Source organism: Mustela nivalis (genome assembly GCF_964662115.1).
Source record: "Mustela nivalis genome assembly, chromosome: 3".
Classification (NCBI taxonomy): Eukaryota; Metazoa; Chordata; class Mammalia; order Carnivora; family Mustelidae; genus Mustela; species Mustela nivalis.
The window spans coordinates 123,513,479-123,531,064 of NC_139022.1; the positions used below are offsets into that span (position 1 = coordinate 123,513,479).

Here is a 17,586-nt window from a genome sequence, read left to right on the forward strand (position 1 = left end):
CCAGCCCGCGCGTCCCACGCCTGCTGTGGCCAGCGGAGACTTCCCGCCTTTAGACCCACGCATCTCCACCCTCCACTAAGCCACTTAAGGAGATTAATTTGTCTGCTGACTGAACAGCGGCACTAATCGCATAACCTGCTTAGTGTCAGAGCTCAGCCTGGCATCGCTCACCGCGGGGATGGCGTTTGGAGATGGCGCGAAGGAAAACCCCGTCCTGAGACATGTGCGGTCCTGGGCCCACAAGTCCCAAGGACACTCAGGGAGAAGGGGGGTCGCTCCGGCACCTTGCTGGGCCCCTTACTTGGCATGTCGCCCGCCTCTGACAGACTGTCAGGAGCTTCGGGAGCCTCCTTAGAGGTTCCGCCCGCACCCGCTCCTCTCCAGGGGGCAGTTTTCTGAAGTTGGCCACCTGCTGTCGTAGGAAGCCTATTTTTATTTTTGTTTGAGAGCACTCAGCAAGACTCCCTTCCTGATGAGGGAGCCCCGGGGATCTCTCGGCTCCTCTTCTAAGGAAATGGCTGGCACTCACCCAGCGGAGCCTTTAATTAACCAGGAAATCTCCTCTTCCCCCCACCTTGCTCCCACTGGCCCTTGCACTCAGATGGGTAATTCTGGGCATCGCAGCAGTCATCCTGCCTAGTCCTGGCGTCTTAAGGCTGAGATGGGTCTAGCGTCTCCCACCTGGCCTCATGAGGAGCCAGGAGGAGGAGCCCTGCGCATACAAAGCCCGCACGTCTTAGTGTGGATCTGGGCAGGTGGTCCTGGTGCCAGTCCAATTCCATCACTTCCTAGCCATGACACTGACCTCACTGGGCCCCACTTCCTTTGTAAATGAGGATAAAAATTGCACCCGTCTCACAGAGTTATTATGAGGCTTAAGTGAGTAAATACATAACAGTGACCGTATGCTGTATACCTGCATTTATACCTGCACTGGGCTCAGTTTTGACCTTCACACCAGATGGGCATGGTGGGGCCAGTAAGCACCAGAGTGTCTCAGGAGCAAACATACAGAGCCGCCTCACATCAAGAGAGGAGTGCCATGATCAAGAGGTTGGGTGCTCAGGCAGGAAAACCCAAGTTTCAATCCCTTCTTTCCCCACCTGTTGGCTAGGGGATACCACCTTTCTGAACCCGCTTCCTCATCTGTGAAATGGGCATGATAGAAATAACCTATTTCACTGTATAAAGCACATTGCCCATCACATAATATACCCCAATAAATGCTAACTATTATAATTTAATATGTAGTTGCTGCAAAAAAAAAAAAAAAAAAAAAAAAAAAAAGAAGAATTTCTCTCCTGACAAATCTTAGCTATATTGTCAGCATTTCTGTCTTGAAGATTCCAACTTGAATCTCAATTCATGGCAAAATGTTCTTTCCGACCCCATGCAGAATGGGAGCCAGATCATATCATTCCCCAATTCAAGCGATCATATAGGTCCCTGCCGCTATTAGGATAAAATCCTAACTCTCTAGCATGGCCCGCTGGGCCTCAAATGACCCAGACTCTGCCTGATTCTCTGGATGGCTGGCGACCTCTAAACGCTGGCCTCAGAGGTTTTGCTCCTGCTTTTCCCAAGGCTGGCTCCTTCTCACTCTTCAACTCAAATGTCCCCGTCCTTTAATGTCGCCCAGTCTGAATGTGCAGACCCACCCCAACCAGAATGGCCCCACCACATCCCATTTATTTTCCTTCTAGGGCTTTCATTGGTCTGACAGACCAATCTGACTTTCTGTGCCTTCATTTCACATGAACTTCCTGGGGACAGGGACCTTGAGCTTGCCTGCCCTTAACGCTGTATTCTTGTGACTAATCCTGTGCCTGGCACATGGCCTATCTGTTGAATGAATGAAGGAACCTGTGTACAACCATGAGCACAAGACCTGGCATTTAGTTTTAACAGATACTTAATATCTGTTGAGAGAAGGAGTCCACCACGGAAAACCCCCTTAGCCCAGGACCCAGAACACAGTAAGCTCCTAAAAAGTGCCTACTGAATGACTAAATCAATTGATAGAGATGTGAAGGCTGGGCACACAGAAAGCAGTCAGTGAATGACCACAATTATCACTGGGATCTGTGCTCAGGCCTGAATGCAGGTCCTACCCTCCTCCCTCCCTGTGGTCCCCCTTCTGGATATGATGCTCTCTACCTTGGCCCAGTGGTTTGCCTTCCGTTTCTGGTTCGTCCAGCTGGTACCTCTCCCGGGTGCTGCTGCCGAGGCTCAGTTCACAGAGAGTGGTACTCAGCTCTGGGTCTTCAAACTCCAGAGGGCTCAGGAAAGCGTCTCCAGTCAGGAGGGGGTCAGCAATGAGAGGGGAGCAGGGCGGGGACGGAGAGGAGAGGGAGGAGCGGGGGGACAGGGAGGTCATGGACTTCGGGGTGCCAGACAGGGAGCGCAGGGCCTGCAGGCGGCTGCCCCCCTCCGCCTTCTGGGTCTTGGCCACCTCGTCCTCATGGATGGTGGTGATGCAGCCTGAGGGCCGGAAGCCCGTGGCCCCCTCCAGGATCAGAAACTCCACCTTGCTCTGCAGCTCTGAGTCCAGTGGCTCGAAGGGGTCATAGTAGAGGTCAGTGAAGCTGGCTGAGGTGGAGGAGTCCAGGCTGGAGGCGGCCAGGGAGCCCCGGCTGGATGTGAGGGACCCAGGGCTGCTGCCTGAGGACAGGGACTGCATGCTGCTTGAGAGGCTGGGGGCAGGGAGAAAAGAGAAGGTGAGTAACGCAGAACCGAGTGGGCCATCTGGAACCTCCTTCCTGGCTCGGAAGAGCACTACAGCCACTTACATCACCATTTTTGTTAGACCCTCTTGACAGTCTCAGGGGAGACCCTGCACCCCCATTTCACTAAAGAGGACACCCTCAGAAGCCCACATAATCAGAAAGTGCCAGAGCCGGGATTCAGACCCAAGTCAGCTGCCTTAGAGGTCCACCTTTTCTTGTCTCCCAAGCCTCCACTGGCCCTAGTCCATTTTCACACTTTTTCCCTGTATGAATCCATCCCTATTTCTTGATAGTTTTCCTCAGATAAACTCGGTCATTACTCATCCATATGTTTATCTTAAAAAAAAAACTTTCTATCCTAAGTGTGATTGGAAAAGCAGCATCACTTACTGCAAATAGAAGGCAAGCATTACACATCTCTGATGGAACAAAATGTTATTAAATCCCAGCGATGCGCTGCTGCCCACCAAGGCCCAGGCCTGAGGCCCGTGTTCCGTGTGTCGGGAAAGCGGGTGGGCAGGTATTTGAGACGTCAGTGAGACACACAATGAGGGCCTGCTCCTTGGTGCTGGCAGAAGGACTGAGGGCGCCACAGTCCAGAGAGCTGGAGGACCCAGCCCCTGGCCACGCCGGGCCCAACCCAAGCCCACCAGCCTGACCAGCTGCCTGCGGTGCTTTGAAATGCCCACACTCAAGCCGTGGAGCACACTGGAAGGGCAGAGCCCAGCCGTGCGGCCACACTCACGCCTGCCACTCACCTTTTCAGCTGGGAGTGCAGCGCTGCGACTTGTCGGGTGGCTTCCTCCAGCTCTCTCACCAGCTGGTTCCTCTTACTGTTCAATTTTAACCTGAAGGGATAGAGGGCATGAGTGGGGAGCCCCAGGAGATCCGCCTCTGTCTGCCTGAACGAGGAATCGTAGGCAGGTACTTGCGGAGATGTACACAGACCCACAGTCATTTACACAAGAATCTTCTGGAAGCATTTTACCACGTTTTTGGAGACAGGGCCTCCACATACGACCCTCTAGTCATGGCTATACTCATCACCTACTACATGCCAGGGGCTGTGCTAGGAAACGTCTAACGCAGCCTTAATCCATCTGCACAATAATCCTGCACAGCAAAAATGGCTTTACCACTTCACGTATGAGGAAACTGAGGCTCTTAGAGTTAAATAATTAACTTCAATCTAGAGAATTAGTAGCAGAGTTAGAATTCTGCCCAATCATCCCTCCCTCTCTTTCTCCCCCTTCCTTCCCATCCATTGGCCCCTAGCCACCCGCCAATATCTGCTGAGTACCTGCCTCATACCAGAAACTGTCGTTGGCACTAGGGATAAAGATGTTGTTGGCACTAGGGATAAAGATGTGAGCGACATGGAACTAGTTTCTACTCTTATGGAGCTTACATTCTGCTGAGTATTAAGAGAATACTCAGATCTCTAGTAGATACTAGAGGTTAGCACGCTGTGTGTCAAGGTTTATGAGGAAAAAGTATAGAATGGCAGAAAAGAACGCAGGAGAGACCCAATTGAGACTGGCAGGTGGGCCTTTTTGAGCAGATGACTGTGTGGCTGGGCCTGTTGGTAGATCTATGCTCTCCTCCGCTCCCTGGGCCCACAGCCAGACGCCTTCACAGCTTCCAGGGCAGCTGGGTGGGTGGAACGTGGGACAGTGTTTCAGACAACAGGATGTGAATGAGGAAGGCGCATCAGGCTGACGTGGTAAAGTTGGTGGATCTTCCCCCCAGCCGCCCGGAGGGCTCTAAGAAGGGAGGTGGGACGAGCTTGGGTCCTGACGGTCCTGAAAGACCAAACACATGGAAGCCTGCCTGTCAGCCACGCATATTTGACTGGACGCTATGCAGGCAAGACCCAAGCTTCTGCTGCATTAAACCATGGAGATTTGGGGGTTGTTTCTTGCAGCAGTTGACCTGCTGACTAGTAGAGACATTTAAGCTGATAGGAAGGATGGACAGGAGGTGGTCAGGAAGAGTGCAGGGGAAAGAACATTCCAAGCAGGGAATCACAGCAGGGAACTCTTTCATGTTAAGGTCACCATGGCTGCCGTGAGGAAAAGGGGTAGGAGGCTGTGGATGGGAGGCAGGGACAAGACGTTGGGGTGGCTACGATGGTGTGATTGAGAAGGCGTGGGTCAGGGTGACACTGGAGTGGACAGAGAAAGGTCACGGGCTGGATGAGGGGAAAGGCTGAGGGAGTTAAGAGGAAGACTGTGAGGTACCTGCCACTAGCAACTGAACAGATCTGAGATGGCTCCTGCGGAGATGGGAAGGTGAGGCATGGGGCAGCCCAGGGGAAGAGAAGAGTTCTCTTATGGGTGTGTGGGCACAAACGCCAAACAGCTGGGCTGTTGTGAAGGTGGGGAGCCCCCAACACATGGGTCACCACGCAGAAGAAAGGACCGTCTGTTATGGATTAGACTATGTCCCCCTGCCCCAGAATTCATATCCTGAGGTCTTAATGACCCACTCCCTCAAAATGGGATTGTATTTGGAGAAAAGAATTTCAAGGACTTAAGGTTAAAATGAGGTCATATTGATGGGTCCTAATCCAACACGACCCAAGTTCTTATAAAAGGAGATTAGGACACAGACTCTGCATACAGAGCAGACCAAGCGAAGACATAGCAGACGTTCGTGTGTGGATGACCGTCATCAAGCTAAGGAGAGAAACTTCCAGAGAAACAATTCTGGCAGCACTTCGGTCTTGGACTTCAGGCTCCGGAACTGTGAGAGAATACATTTCTTCTATTGAAGTCCCTGGTTTTATGGCACTCTAGTTTGACAGCCCTGACAAACGAATGCACCACCATAGGGTAAAATATAATGGGGGAAAAGGAAGGGGCCAGCACTAAGCTCTGAGTATCTACAGCACCACATGGTTGAACAGATTGGCAATAGCAGGCAACGGAGCCCGAGAGAGTGGGCCCAGAGAGCCCAGAGAAGGGGCAGGTGAGTGTGGTGCAGTGTCCTGGATGGAACATGGGAGCAAAGATCTGCACGGAGGAATGGCTGAAAGCAGGTACGAAAGACCTCCCTGGAAGCAAAATCCTTGCTTTTAGAAGAACCTGATGGATCCAGGCCCACCTCTCAGCCCCCAGCCACTCCTGAAATCCCACATGGAGGGCAGCTTGGGTGGGCTCTAGGGAGGGTGCTGGCCTCTGGAACAGCCCCCTCCAACCACTGGAGTGAGCCCCGCCCAAGGTCCCAGCATCTGACTGAGGAGGGGCTCCATCAGGCAAGGTTGTGCCCTCACAAACTCAGGGCATGGGCTGCCCTCAAGGAGCCACTATTTAGGGTTCTCAGTGTGTGGTCCGCCAACCTCCTAGAGTGGAAAGGGAGGTGTTCTAATTAAATGCTCCTTCTTGGGTCCTACTTTGATCAACTGAATCAGAAGGTCTGGGGCAGGGCCCATGCATCTGCATCTCTGAGGGCTCGCAGGTGGTTTTGGGCACACGGAGCTGCTGCACCAGTGTGTCCTGCTCTTCCAGTCTCTTCCCAAGCTCCCGCAGTATTTGCTGCAAGGGCCACTTTCTCCCAGGGGAGGGAGGCGAAATTCCTTCTCTCTGCTGAAAGATCTGTCTGCTCTATGTCCCACAGACAGACGTGTTCCACTGTGGGGCTCATATCCCCTTAAGCCCCTTGCTAGAAGGACTGACTGACCCAGTCCAGGCTAGGGCCTGGGAGAAAGAGTTCCTTCTCATGGAAAAACCTAACCACACCGGAACCTCCACCAACACACCGAGACCTGCAACACAGGCTCTGCAATGAAGACCAGAACTTGCTCTGCACAACTCAGCAAGGTGGTGAGGGACTTGGCCTGGGTCTCGGCCGCTTCGATCCCTGGTGCTGTTCTTCCAGAGTCCCGCCTGGGGCTGGCGGGGCAGGCGGCGGGCCAGCAGATGGAGCCCACTGTGCACAAAACCCTTGACCCAACAGAACGAAGAGGGCTGTGGAATATCCTGACTCTCCTTCAGAGCAGAGGCCTGAAAGGCTGTGGGGTTGCAGGGCCAATAAACAGCTGGGGTTCACCATTTCCACCTTCCTTTTCCTGTTCTTTGGGAGAAATGTCACGGAGATGTGTTCTGAGAAACAATACAGGTTCCATTGGAGCCCCGCCAGGATGCTAAGGGGACCGGGAATTGGGGGCCCTCAACTTCCTGAATGTGGGGGAGTAGCCACCTGGAGCAATACACAGGTGCCGGGCCCTCCTCCGGGGGCGCTAGGCTTGGCGGGCCGTATGGCACTTGCGTGTGATGCCTAGCACATGCTGGGAAGCCACGAATGCACCCAGCATGGAAGTAGGAAGAGGATCCAGAAGGTGGAGGTGGAACCCCCACAAGCTGTAGCTCCGTACCTGGGGTCCTGGCTCACAATCAAGGGCTTGGGCTGCATCTCAGACTGGGGAACTGGTCCCTGGGGACAGGCCAAGGGTGTCCGCGCTCTACCCAGCCCCCTGTGTGTGATGCAGAGCAGCTCTCAGAAGTGGTGCTGGGGGGCTCACGGAAAGGCAGCGTGGAAGCAGGGGGGTAGGACGTGGGGTGCTGAGATGTCTGTGACTGAGGTCTGGCAGGCCTGTGGGGTGCTTCCTGGATGAGTCTATTCCTGTCCTCAAAGGCCCCTGGAGTGGAGCAGCTGATGTGTGAGGGTGAGGAGTCTGACTCTCCCAGCCTGAGAGAGAGAGAGAGAGAGAGAGAGAAAGACAGGAGAGAGGAACAGGAAAAACAATGGGAGAGAAAGAGACCTAGAGAGAGAACCCCAGAGTCCGGGGCATGAACGCAGACAAACACGGGAGCAGAGCGAACGGCTGTAGACGTGGACAAACGACGGCCGGGCCGGCGTCTCCTCTCTCTTCTGTCGCGGCCACCAGCACTGCGCTCTGACGTGCCTACTTCTACGAGGCCGCGCAGAGGCCGCTCACCTCGATCCATCTGGCCCCCTGCGAGGTGCAGCTGGGGCTCATGCAGGGCTAGGGTAGGAGCGAGAGTCAGGGGCTGTTGAGCTCAGAAGCCTCCCTTGAAGGTATCTCAGGGCCCGTCACGAGGGGACACAGAGAGCGTGCACCCCGGCACCTAAGGCGCCTGGCCTGCTTCCATGGGGGTGCAGGCCGCTTCACCTGCTTTATCAACCGGGCTTCTGCCTCTCAACTCCCTTGCTCATCCCTGTCCCTAGACACACACACACACACACACACACACACACACACACACACACACACATTTGAAAATCACCTCCTTCACTTCGAAGTTCCTAAAGGGCAGGGACTTTGCTCAAAGTCTGCTGCCAAAACAAGTGAAAATAACCAGGATAGATTTTAAAGGCACTGGGACAGGGACTGCCACTTAATAGTTTCTGAATTCTCCAAACTGCCTTACACAGAGAATACACGCATCATAATGTTTTGCAAATAAATGAACCAACGATGGGCCAATGGACAGAATGAATGAATGAATAAGACCTAAGGACTGCAGGGCCTACTCTCCACACAGGGCTGTGCTCTGTGCATTGTGGGTGTGGAGCCTGGGGGGACTCTGAAGGAAATAAAGTCTGTTATCCAGAGAACACAGATCAGTGGCTTTTGAGCTAAAACACACTCAAAGATGAAGATGATTTGGCCTTCACAATATTTTTAAAAGTTACTGGACTAGTTGCCAGGGGTTAAAAGTTAAAAATGCAAACAACTCTTTTCTTGAAGTATGGGGACCTCTGGCCACCCAAGGCCCGAATTCCCACCTGCTGGAGGTGGGAGTCAGCACCCACTTGAGGCAAGTGGGGTCTACGCACGCCAGCCTGACCCAGTCTGCCTCCAGGAAGGCCTCCAGCATTGATACTGCCTGCCTGGCCCCTAGAAACATCTCACTTTGCATCCCCATCTAAACTAGTGTTTTGCAAAGTGCAAAGTGCAACCCCTCAGCCTGAGGTAACATCAGCTTGGTGGGTCATGACCGTCACGAGAAGAAACGCAATGTAAGAGAGACAGTCTCAGAGGCTACAACGCAGAGAAAGAGTACGCACGATTTTGTGAAACTTCTGCATCACGGAGTCACACGTCACAAAGTTGCCTAGTGACTGGTCTCCCTTACATAGGGTTATGCGGCTGACCTTAGTCATAACATAACTTCTGAAAACCCGTACCTGAGCAGACATTTCGGTACTGGGATTCCCTGTGCGAACTCCCAGGGAGCTGGCCTTCTAGACAGTGAATCATTTTCCCCAACTGGCTACTTTGGAGAGCTGTGGGATCTCTACACTGGGCGTTCCTAGGCCAGAGCCCTAGTGTCCCAGGTGGCCTCCCTCGCCCCTCCCCCTGCCTGGGCTGGAGGACAGACTGGCAGCGAGGGCAGGGTCCCATGCCCGCTCCTGGCCCCAGCCCAGCGGTACCTCTCCGTCAGGGCCTTGCTCTGCGTGTCCCGAGCTGCCTGAAGATCCTTCTCCAGCCGCTTCCGGGCCATCTCCAGTTGCTCTACCTCCCCCTGGGTCCACTTTCGGGGGCTGACGAAGCGCATCTCCTTCAGCAGCTCCTCCTTCTCGTTGATGAGGATCAGCCGGTCCCTTTCCGAGTCCAGCACTCCTGGCCAGGCCTCGCTGTCAAGCTTGGCCAGTTGGATCTTCAGGTTGGCGATCCTGTGGGCGGAGAGGCGAGCGTGACGGGTGTGCCCCAGGGCACTGCGGGAGCAGGGTCACAGGCTGTGTTTCCAAGGTTATGTACACGGAGCCGTGACAGCCTCCGAGCCATCTCTGGTGGTGACTGTCTTCACTGGACCAGCGTGTCCTCTCAAGGAACCTATTTTTATCTAGCAAACACATGTGGTGCCTCCCCTGTGCCAAAAATGAGTAGGCTCTGCAGGGGTGAGGAGGAGATGTCAATAAGGCAATGTACTTGCCCTGAGGGACACGAGCCTGGTAGTACAGAGAGCAGAGAGCTGGATTCATCACCAGGCGATAGGCTCCTACCGCCAGCTATGGGACCTTGGGCAAGTCGCTTCGTGTCTCTGAGGGAAATAACGAAAACTCCTTTGTCATATGGCTGTGGTGGGAGGCTTTAGACATACACTAGGAACTGGCAAAGCCCGGTGTTTGGCACGGAGTGAGCACTCAAATGAATGCATCTGCTGCTGCCGTTTTATTACCTGGTTTGACAACTTACTAGGTGTATAATGTTGGGCGAACTCCCTGAGCCTTGCTCTGAAAATGAGCCACTAATGTATCCAGAGGAGCTGGCACAGGACAGGTGCTCAGCCACCGGCCGTGGGGAGCCCACTGCTATGACAGTGCATTCTGCAGTTGCTCACTGGGTGTTCCCAGTCCAGAGACTGGGGTCAGAGGCCTTGAGCCGGAGAGTCTTAGATCATTGGTAATGTGAGTTTCCAGCACACGGCCTGGTATACCGCAGGCACTTATGAACGTTAAAAGGAAGGAGTTGGGAGCTCTATCCCTTAACCTCTTTGAGATGCAGTCTCCTCACTGCAGGTGAGGTCAGTACTGTCAGTGGGGTCAGGTGGGTTATGAGAACCGAATGAAAACTCACCACCCAGAGCTCTTTATATGTTGCCAAGTGCTGGACAGAAATAAAGTTATCTTTGGACCAAAATGAGATTCACAATGTAACTAAGATGAGTGCTACAAAGATCTCAAAGAGATCCTGACCTAATCCTTTTGGATTCAGCCTTTGCAAAGGCTTTCGGCATCACACTGTTGCCCCACCCAAACCCTACAGTGTGGATAAGACCTGGCAGCGAGGCTGTGGGACAGAGGGCCATAGGGGACCTGGCTCACCGAAGCCTGCATGGCATAAACACGGCTGGGACTTGATGTGTGCCCAGGCCTCTGGACTCTCAGTTCGATCTTACCTGCAGATGTGTGGCCCAACCTCTCATTTATAGAAACGTTGCTGGGGACAAAATCTCCACACCGTGTCGTGAAAATTCCAGGCAGACACACACATCTGGGTTTGCTCATTCCCAGCCAAGTGCCTCAGAGGAATTCTTGGAATTGATTAATTTATATGCCACATTCACAAAGAGAGTAATCTGGGACAACTTTGTAGTTTTTGCCTCTCTGAGGATGGAGTGGTCTGGGCAGGTCTGGCAGGGGCTCCACTAGGGATGGTACGCTGAAGGGGTGATGGATGCTTCATGCTTACATGTACTTTCTAGTGGAGCTTTCCCTTGTGCTCCTTAACCTTTGGGCCACCCACCTTTTTGTGGATCTGATGAAAAGCACTAGACTCGCTCTGCAGAAATGCACACATGACAAAACTTAGTGTGCAGACTTTTCATTACAGCCACCTGCCATCCCTTCTTCAAGCCCTGCAGCCTCTGCTTTCCAACCAGTGGGCCGCTCTGTCCTTGACATTTAAACTACCTCTGGGTGAAAAGGGGGTTTGAAACTGGGTAATGGCACATGAGCCAGGAAGCTCTGCGATTAGAAGTTTAATGGTTCAACCCCAGAGGGAAGACTGCAGTGCTTGGGTCTCTCCAGAACTGATCCTCTAAGATAGGCATTACTGTAGGCTAGAATGGATCCAGGGTTCAGAGTGGTCCCCTTCAGAGGGGACAAGGGGCTGTCCAAATGCAGAAGTCTTACTGTTTTGCTGGGCCTCTAGGGGGAGCTGAAATAATGCACAGTGTGTTTTCTCTACCTGACTAGGATCCAATTTCTCTTCCTCTGTTAACAATACTCCACATTTTCTTTGGGAAGTCACTCCTCCCATACTTAAGCCATTTGGTTCCCACAAAGCTGATCTCAATCCCCTTCCCAGAGTTAAGCACATGACCCATGCCTGGACCTTCAGAGAATTCTAATTCCTCCAACTCTGCAACAATGATTGGTTCACCAGGAAAAGCCAGGGAGCCTCAAACTCAAAACCCAACGAATCTCTGAGGTTGCTACCCTGATAGTATATAACTCTAGAATTACTGGGGGTCACCTTTACATTTTGTTAGGGAAGTCTGTCAACACAAAGGCAAGCAGGGTGGACAGGGGAGAAACTAAGTCTACATAACATGATTTGAATCCCTAGATCCAGCTGTGCCTGAAGGTGGTTTATCCTACAACTTTGGAATTCAATAAGCCAACAAATTCCCTTTTCCGCTTCTTCTAGTTTCTGTAGGATTTCTGTCACTGCTGCGAAGGGTTCTACTGCTCACACAGAGTTGGCAGAGGGGCAGAGATGGGTGCTCCCATACTCTGTGTGGCCTGGTGTCAAATGTCCGTGGGCCATGTAGCATGTGGATGTGATGTGCCTGGCTTCAATCACCCCCACACTCTGTGGGTTCCTTCCCAGGAAGGTTGGCTCCGTGCTTAAGAAGATTGCAGACTGGGAGCCAGATTCTTCAGAGTTCAGAATCTGACTCCATCATCTTGAGAAGTCCTACAACATCTTAGACCTTACCTTTCTCTTCTCTACCATGGAGATAATACAAACCACGCTATAAGGTTGTTCTTAAAATTCAGTGAGATGATACACATAAAGATGCTTTACTAGAATACCTGGGGTGCCTAACGGATGCTCCAAAAATAACACCTTTGCTTACAGTCTTAATTTTATTTGTGGCGGTGGATCCCAACTGGGGTCTACACTGTTTGTGAGCACAGCTGGCTCCTCGCTGGGCAGGAGACACTATAGTGCTCAGGATCCAGGGTCTGTTTTAGGATCCCTAAAACCTCCACTGTGCTCCTTCAAACTAGGCTACTCAGGATCACTGGAAAACCCTGATTACAGAAACCAAGCCGAGTAAGTGGAAAGAGAACAAGGCTCTGAGGTTTCACAGATCTGGGTTCAAAGCACAGTGCCACTTTTTACCTAGTTAAGTGTCTCTGGCTCGGTCATTTCTTCTCTGAGCTTCAGAGAGGGTTAAAATATAAAGATCGTAATCCTTATCATCCTGATCGTGGAGGATTAAAGAGGAGGAGGTGTGTGAAGAGTCAGGCAAGGAGCAGACACTGTGCAATGGTGGTTGTCATCACTGGAGCCATCCCGTCCCCAGCCCCTAATTACCTTCTCTTAGCCTCTTCGTATCGAAGGCGCAATCTGACCTTCTCTGCCAACTGATTGTTGCTGCTCGTGGCAAACTGGGGGAAAGAACAAAGTCGGGAATTATAGGGCCATTGTGGCCGGTGCGGAGTTGGATTTCAAGAGCTCATGAGAGACTTGACAGCTTGCGTGGGAAGTAACTAAGAATAGCCCCCAATTACTGAGTTGGCTGTGTGATAGCAGGGAAGCTAGTCAGGCAGACACTTTCCTTCCTACAGGCTGTGGGAAGACCCCCAAATTCAGACATCTATCACGTCCAGTAGAGAAGCCGAGCGCCTAGAATATCATCTTGCAGCCCCGAATGGCTTGGAGCCCATTCAAGCCCCAGCAGCATGGAGGACAGCTGGTCAGAAGGAAACAGGGGCAACCAATATACAAGAAAGATATCCTGGGCAAGATGGGGAGGGGCCCAGCTGAAAACTCAGGGAGGCTGCAGGCAGGACTGAAACACTCAGTGACTGAGAAGAAGGTCCTGGAACTGGCAGGGAGGCCTACAGTGGCTTGGAGCTGAACACCTGGGCAGCATGGAGAGGGAGGGCAGAGCCCACTGGCCGCATCATTCTGTCAAGAATGGCAGGAAGCTCCAGGGCTCACCCAAGCAGACATGGACAGAGCTTCTCCTCCCAAATGGGGACACAGCACAAGTAACCAGAGAAGAACAGCATTTAGCCACGAGGCTGGGAGGTGGGTCTGTGCGATGTCACCTGCTCTAGGAAAACAACAGTTTTCCTAACGATCCAGATGGCCGTGGGTCAGTCCTGCTCTAAAACTTCCATGGAGTAAATCCAGAAGGCACTCACACTATTTACTCCTGTGACCAGCCCGAGCTTTCGAAGAGAGCTGTCTGAAAGCCGCATGTAATGTTTCGGGACAAACAGAGGGAAGATATCACCTGCTTTATAGCTGGTGAAAGAAAAACAGAATGGTGATACAAATCTGTAAAAAGGGAGCCCGAGACCCTGGTCCTTCAGACCTGTTTTCTGTGCAACATCTGGAGATGCAAGCACATGGACAGGCAACAACCAGGACCATGGAATCGGCACTGGTTTTTCCTCACACTGTCACCTCATGTTATCCTGGGACCAAGAGGTCTGCAAGAGAAGAGAGCTCCAGGAGGCTGAGTTAACAGCCAGGCCCACAGAGAGACACCAGTCCACACCTCAGGTGAGAAACAACAAGGTGGTGGCCCTCTACAGCCGCCTCCTGGACGCACGGCCTACTCACACTTCCCGAGATGTCCGTCTGGGAGCTCACATCCAGGTACTGTTTCGGCAGCGGGAAACCCGAACTTTCCAGAGAGCTGCTGCTGGACCACAGGTCCGAGTGGGACCCTTTCTCTGTGCGGAAGCCATCCTTCAGCATGGCGAGGCTCTAAAGAGGGAGGGCAGGGTTAGCAACACAACTGCCCGGGAGGGAGCTCTGGTCTGTCCCCCTCCATGTGCTCTCCTCCCTGCCTTGCGTCATTCAGTAGGAAGCCACGCTCGTTCTGGGAAGGTAAGTAAAGAGCTAGCAGCAAGGGGGTAGTTGCTCAGTGCCGGGGCTTTTCCCTGGGAGAGACCGGTATGGACCGCGGCTCTGGAGCCACATGGCCTGACCTGGAATCCCTGCACTGCTACCTCCCAACTGGGTGACCTGAGCTAGTTGATGAAGCACTCTGTGCCTCAGTTTCCTCTTCTGAAAAACAGGAAGAATCACAGGTCCGAGGTCATGGTACTATCATACTGACTTAAAGAGGTGACCAGGCTAAGGTACAGGTAGTACAGCTGATTCTTACTACCTGTCAGCTTTACCACCAGCTTACTGAATCCTGACATCGGTCGTTTGAGAAATGACTGAAGAGTAGCCCCATTTTATTGATAAGGGAGTTTTTCCACAGAAAGGCTGGCAAATGACAGAGGACGATGTGGCCTGGTCTGTCTGACGGAAGACTCAGCACTCTTAATTGCTAATTACAATAGGAACACGGCTCCCTGTCAACCAGGGCCTGGATGTTTTCATTGGGCTGCTGCCCTGGGCAAGAGCTTCAAGATCGTTCTCTGTCAGAGACCGTAAAGCTCCCTTCACGAAAAGGATAAAGCTTCATGTAAAGCTTCCTTCACGATAAAGGAGCCTGACTCCTAATCTGCCAATGGGAACACAAACACACCCAGTATCTCAGAGGTCAGGGTGGCTCCTGTGAGGGGAGGTGGAGTGTCCAGGGATTAAAAGAACAGGCTTCTGAGTCCAGGTTCAAATCCTGGCTCTACCCCTGACTCTGAGCTGTCCCGTTCGTTGTTAGCTGTGAGAAGGGGTGAACTAGGGCTAGTGTAAGAGACGAGTGAGGCACAAAGCGTGCAAAGTGCCCAGCATATGAAATCACACTGACTCTCATTTGTTCAGTCCTCAGCACAGACAACAGGTGATGAAATACTTAGGAAGATGTTACATTTTGATGTTGGGGCTATCGACGTCGAAACCACCTCCCCATCTGGTCCTTTGAGAAGGAAGCCAGGTGGCCAGAGTGAGTGGCGAGAACATGACCTTTGGACCGAAGCAGCGAGCTGCTGTTGCAACTCTGCCAGCTCTGTGACCTTACACAAGTCACCTAATGCTTCTGAACCTCCTTTCCCTACTCTATGAGACTGGAAGGGCAAGAAAACGAGAGGTGAGAACTCAGCGACTGTGCAGCATGCAGAAACACCGTGAGTCCTGGCAAGGAGAGGCGCTCGGGAGAAATCGACGTGGGACCCCCCACCCCCACCCCACCCCGCCGCTGATCCCTGGAACTCTCGTACCTTAATGAGATCTTGCTTTTCTTTTTCTCCACAAGTGATGGCCTTTTTGATGGCTTTTGTTTCTCTCAAGACGGCCTGAGCTTCATCCAATTTGTAGCTGCCCTGAGCATCAGACATTTTCTTATCGATTCTAGGAAACAGTCAATGGGGAAGGTCAAACAAAGACAGGGTGAGGGATGGAGTCTGAGTCTCCCCAGGGCAAAAGCAGACGATGGACTTCAGTCCTGTGAGAAGGCTCCTCTCTGTCTTGCACACCCGTCCTCCCCAGGTCCTGCCTGTGGGATGAGGCACAGCAGGTGCCTGTGAAATGTCTCATGGTGTGAGGCTTCTGTACCACCCTTGAAATCAAGCACCAGCTCTTACAGGAAGTTTTCCCTGATGACCTCCCTGTCTCTTCCAGGCTGGGCTAGGAATTCCCATCACACTGTGTGTAGCTATGACACTGCAACCCTTACGCTGTGTTCTACTTAGTGCTAGACATGGTGGTATCCTTGACTGATCACTGGGACGGGGTGGGACTGAATAAACTCAGTATCTGGCATAGAACATTCCTTTGACTTGGGGTCTCTCAACCTCAACATCTTGACATTTGAGGAGGACGATTCTCTGTGGTGGGGGGCTGTCCTGTGCATTGTTGGATATTTAGAAGCCTCCCTGATCCTGCCCATGAGATGCCAGCAGCATCCTGACCCCGAGCTGGGATGACCAAAAACACCTCCATACTCTGCCCAGTGCCCCTTGGGGTCGAGGAGCAAGATCATCCCCAGCTGAGACCCACTGGCTTTAATAAGCATTTGCGAGTCAACAGGCACAATAAAGGAAAGCTGTGAATGATGAAAAACTCCCAGCCCTGCGACTCAGCAGCATGACCTTGGGCATGGCCCTCAATGCACGGAGGCTTGGCTTGCTCCTCTGAAAACACCTGGAAAAGGTCACCTGCCCAGCTCATGTTCACGAAAATGTTAGGAATGTCAAACAGGATAAAGGATGGATAGTCAGGTGGTGGACTAGGGTGTATGGACCAAACCAGCTTATCGAGGCACTCCATCCAGGTTCATTTTGGTGGTGGAAAAGAGTAAAAAAAAAAAAAAAAAAATTAAGGGTCTTGATGTCGCTTTCTGAAGATCAGACCAAACCACAGATAGTGGAGGTCTGGGCCCCCTGGGGAAGGAGGCTGTGGTGTGGAAGAGCTTCTGAGGAAAAAGATGATTTTTACTGCTTCACACTTTCCCCAAAGGCTAGGCCTGAGGTTCAGTCCCCAGTGGAGAAAAGGAAGTCTTACAGTCTTGAGGGAACACCACGAACCCATTATTTCAGGATGAGAAACCGCTCACAGGCATTCCTCTCTGGTTTCCTGCTAGAGGCCAAACTGTCCTGGGCTAAAAATAACCTGAGTGGGGAATCACTGATGGTGGCGGGAGCAGGTTTTCCTCCGGGTCTGTCTGTGTCTCAAGCAGGAGAGAGGGAGAGAACCCGGGTCTCAGCACGGCCCTCCCCCTGCCCGTCCGTTATGTCAGCCTCCGTGGAGAGAAAACAAAGCCCCATTTATGTGTCCCCACTAAAAATAGCCTGTCTATTCCTTTCGAGGACTTGGGCCTGAGCAAGCCTGCCAGGTTGGCTAAGACTGGTCTCAGATTTAGTTTGAAAAATTAGTCTAAAGGGAGCTTTCTGTAGCAGAGGCCTGCCTGAGATGCTCTGTGGAGAGGAGGGACCCCCAGGACCGGAGGTGGCCGTGCCCTGAGTCGGGGGTGGGGGAGGGGTGCAGGAGAGATGCCATTTGCTCCAGCGGGGCTGGGGGCTCCGGGGAGGGGGCTGTGCCCTGCAGTCCTCTGCCAGCAGGATGAGGAAGGCTCTGAATCCTCAGCAGGATGAGACAGAAGCGGTTTGTCTGCTGTGCCCTGGACTCCTCAAACAGCCTCTACCTGATTTCTCTCAGGGGCCTTAGCAACCCAGGCTCTGGAATTTGGCTCCAGAGAGGAGCTCCAAGAGGGAACACTCTTAGGATTGGGGGGGGGGGAACAAAGGGTCTCCA

The 17,586-nt window shown here is 52.6% G+C and overlaps 1 protein-coding gene across 3 annotated transcripts in view; it reads right to left on the reverse strand.

The window, feature by feature from the left end:
- The window catches only part of WWC1 (WW and C2 domain containing 1), a 151,553-nt gene that overhangs the window by 36,049 nt on the left and 97,918 nt on the right, over positions 1-17,586 (reverse strand). For all 3 annotated transcript variants that reach the window (XM_082724116.1, XM_082724115.1, XM_082724114.1), the window contains 6 exons: positions 15,555-15,684; positions 14,005-14,151; positions 12,745-12,818; positions 9,126-9,368; positions 3,485-3,574; positions 2,158-2,693 (listed from right to left, as the gene is read on the reverse strand). In XM_082724116.1, the coding sequence (XP_082580242.1) occupies positions 2,158-2,693; positions 3,485-3,574; positions 9,126-9,368; positions 12,745-12,818; positions 14,005-14,151; positions 15,555-15,684 (1,220 nt within the window). The remainder of the gene's footprint in view (positions 1-2,157; positions 2,694-3,484; positions 3,575-9,125; positions 9,369-12,744; positions 12,819-14,004; positions 14,152-15,554; positions 15,685-17,586) is intronic.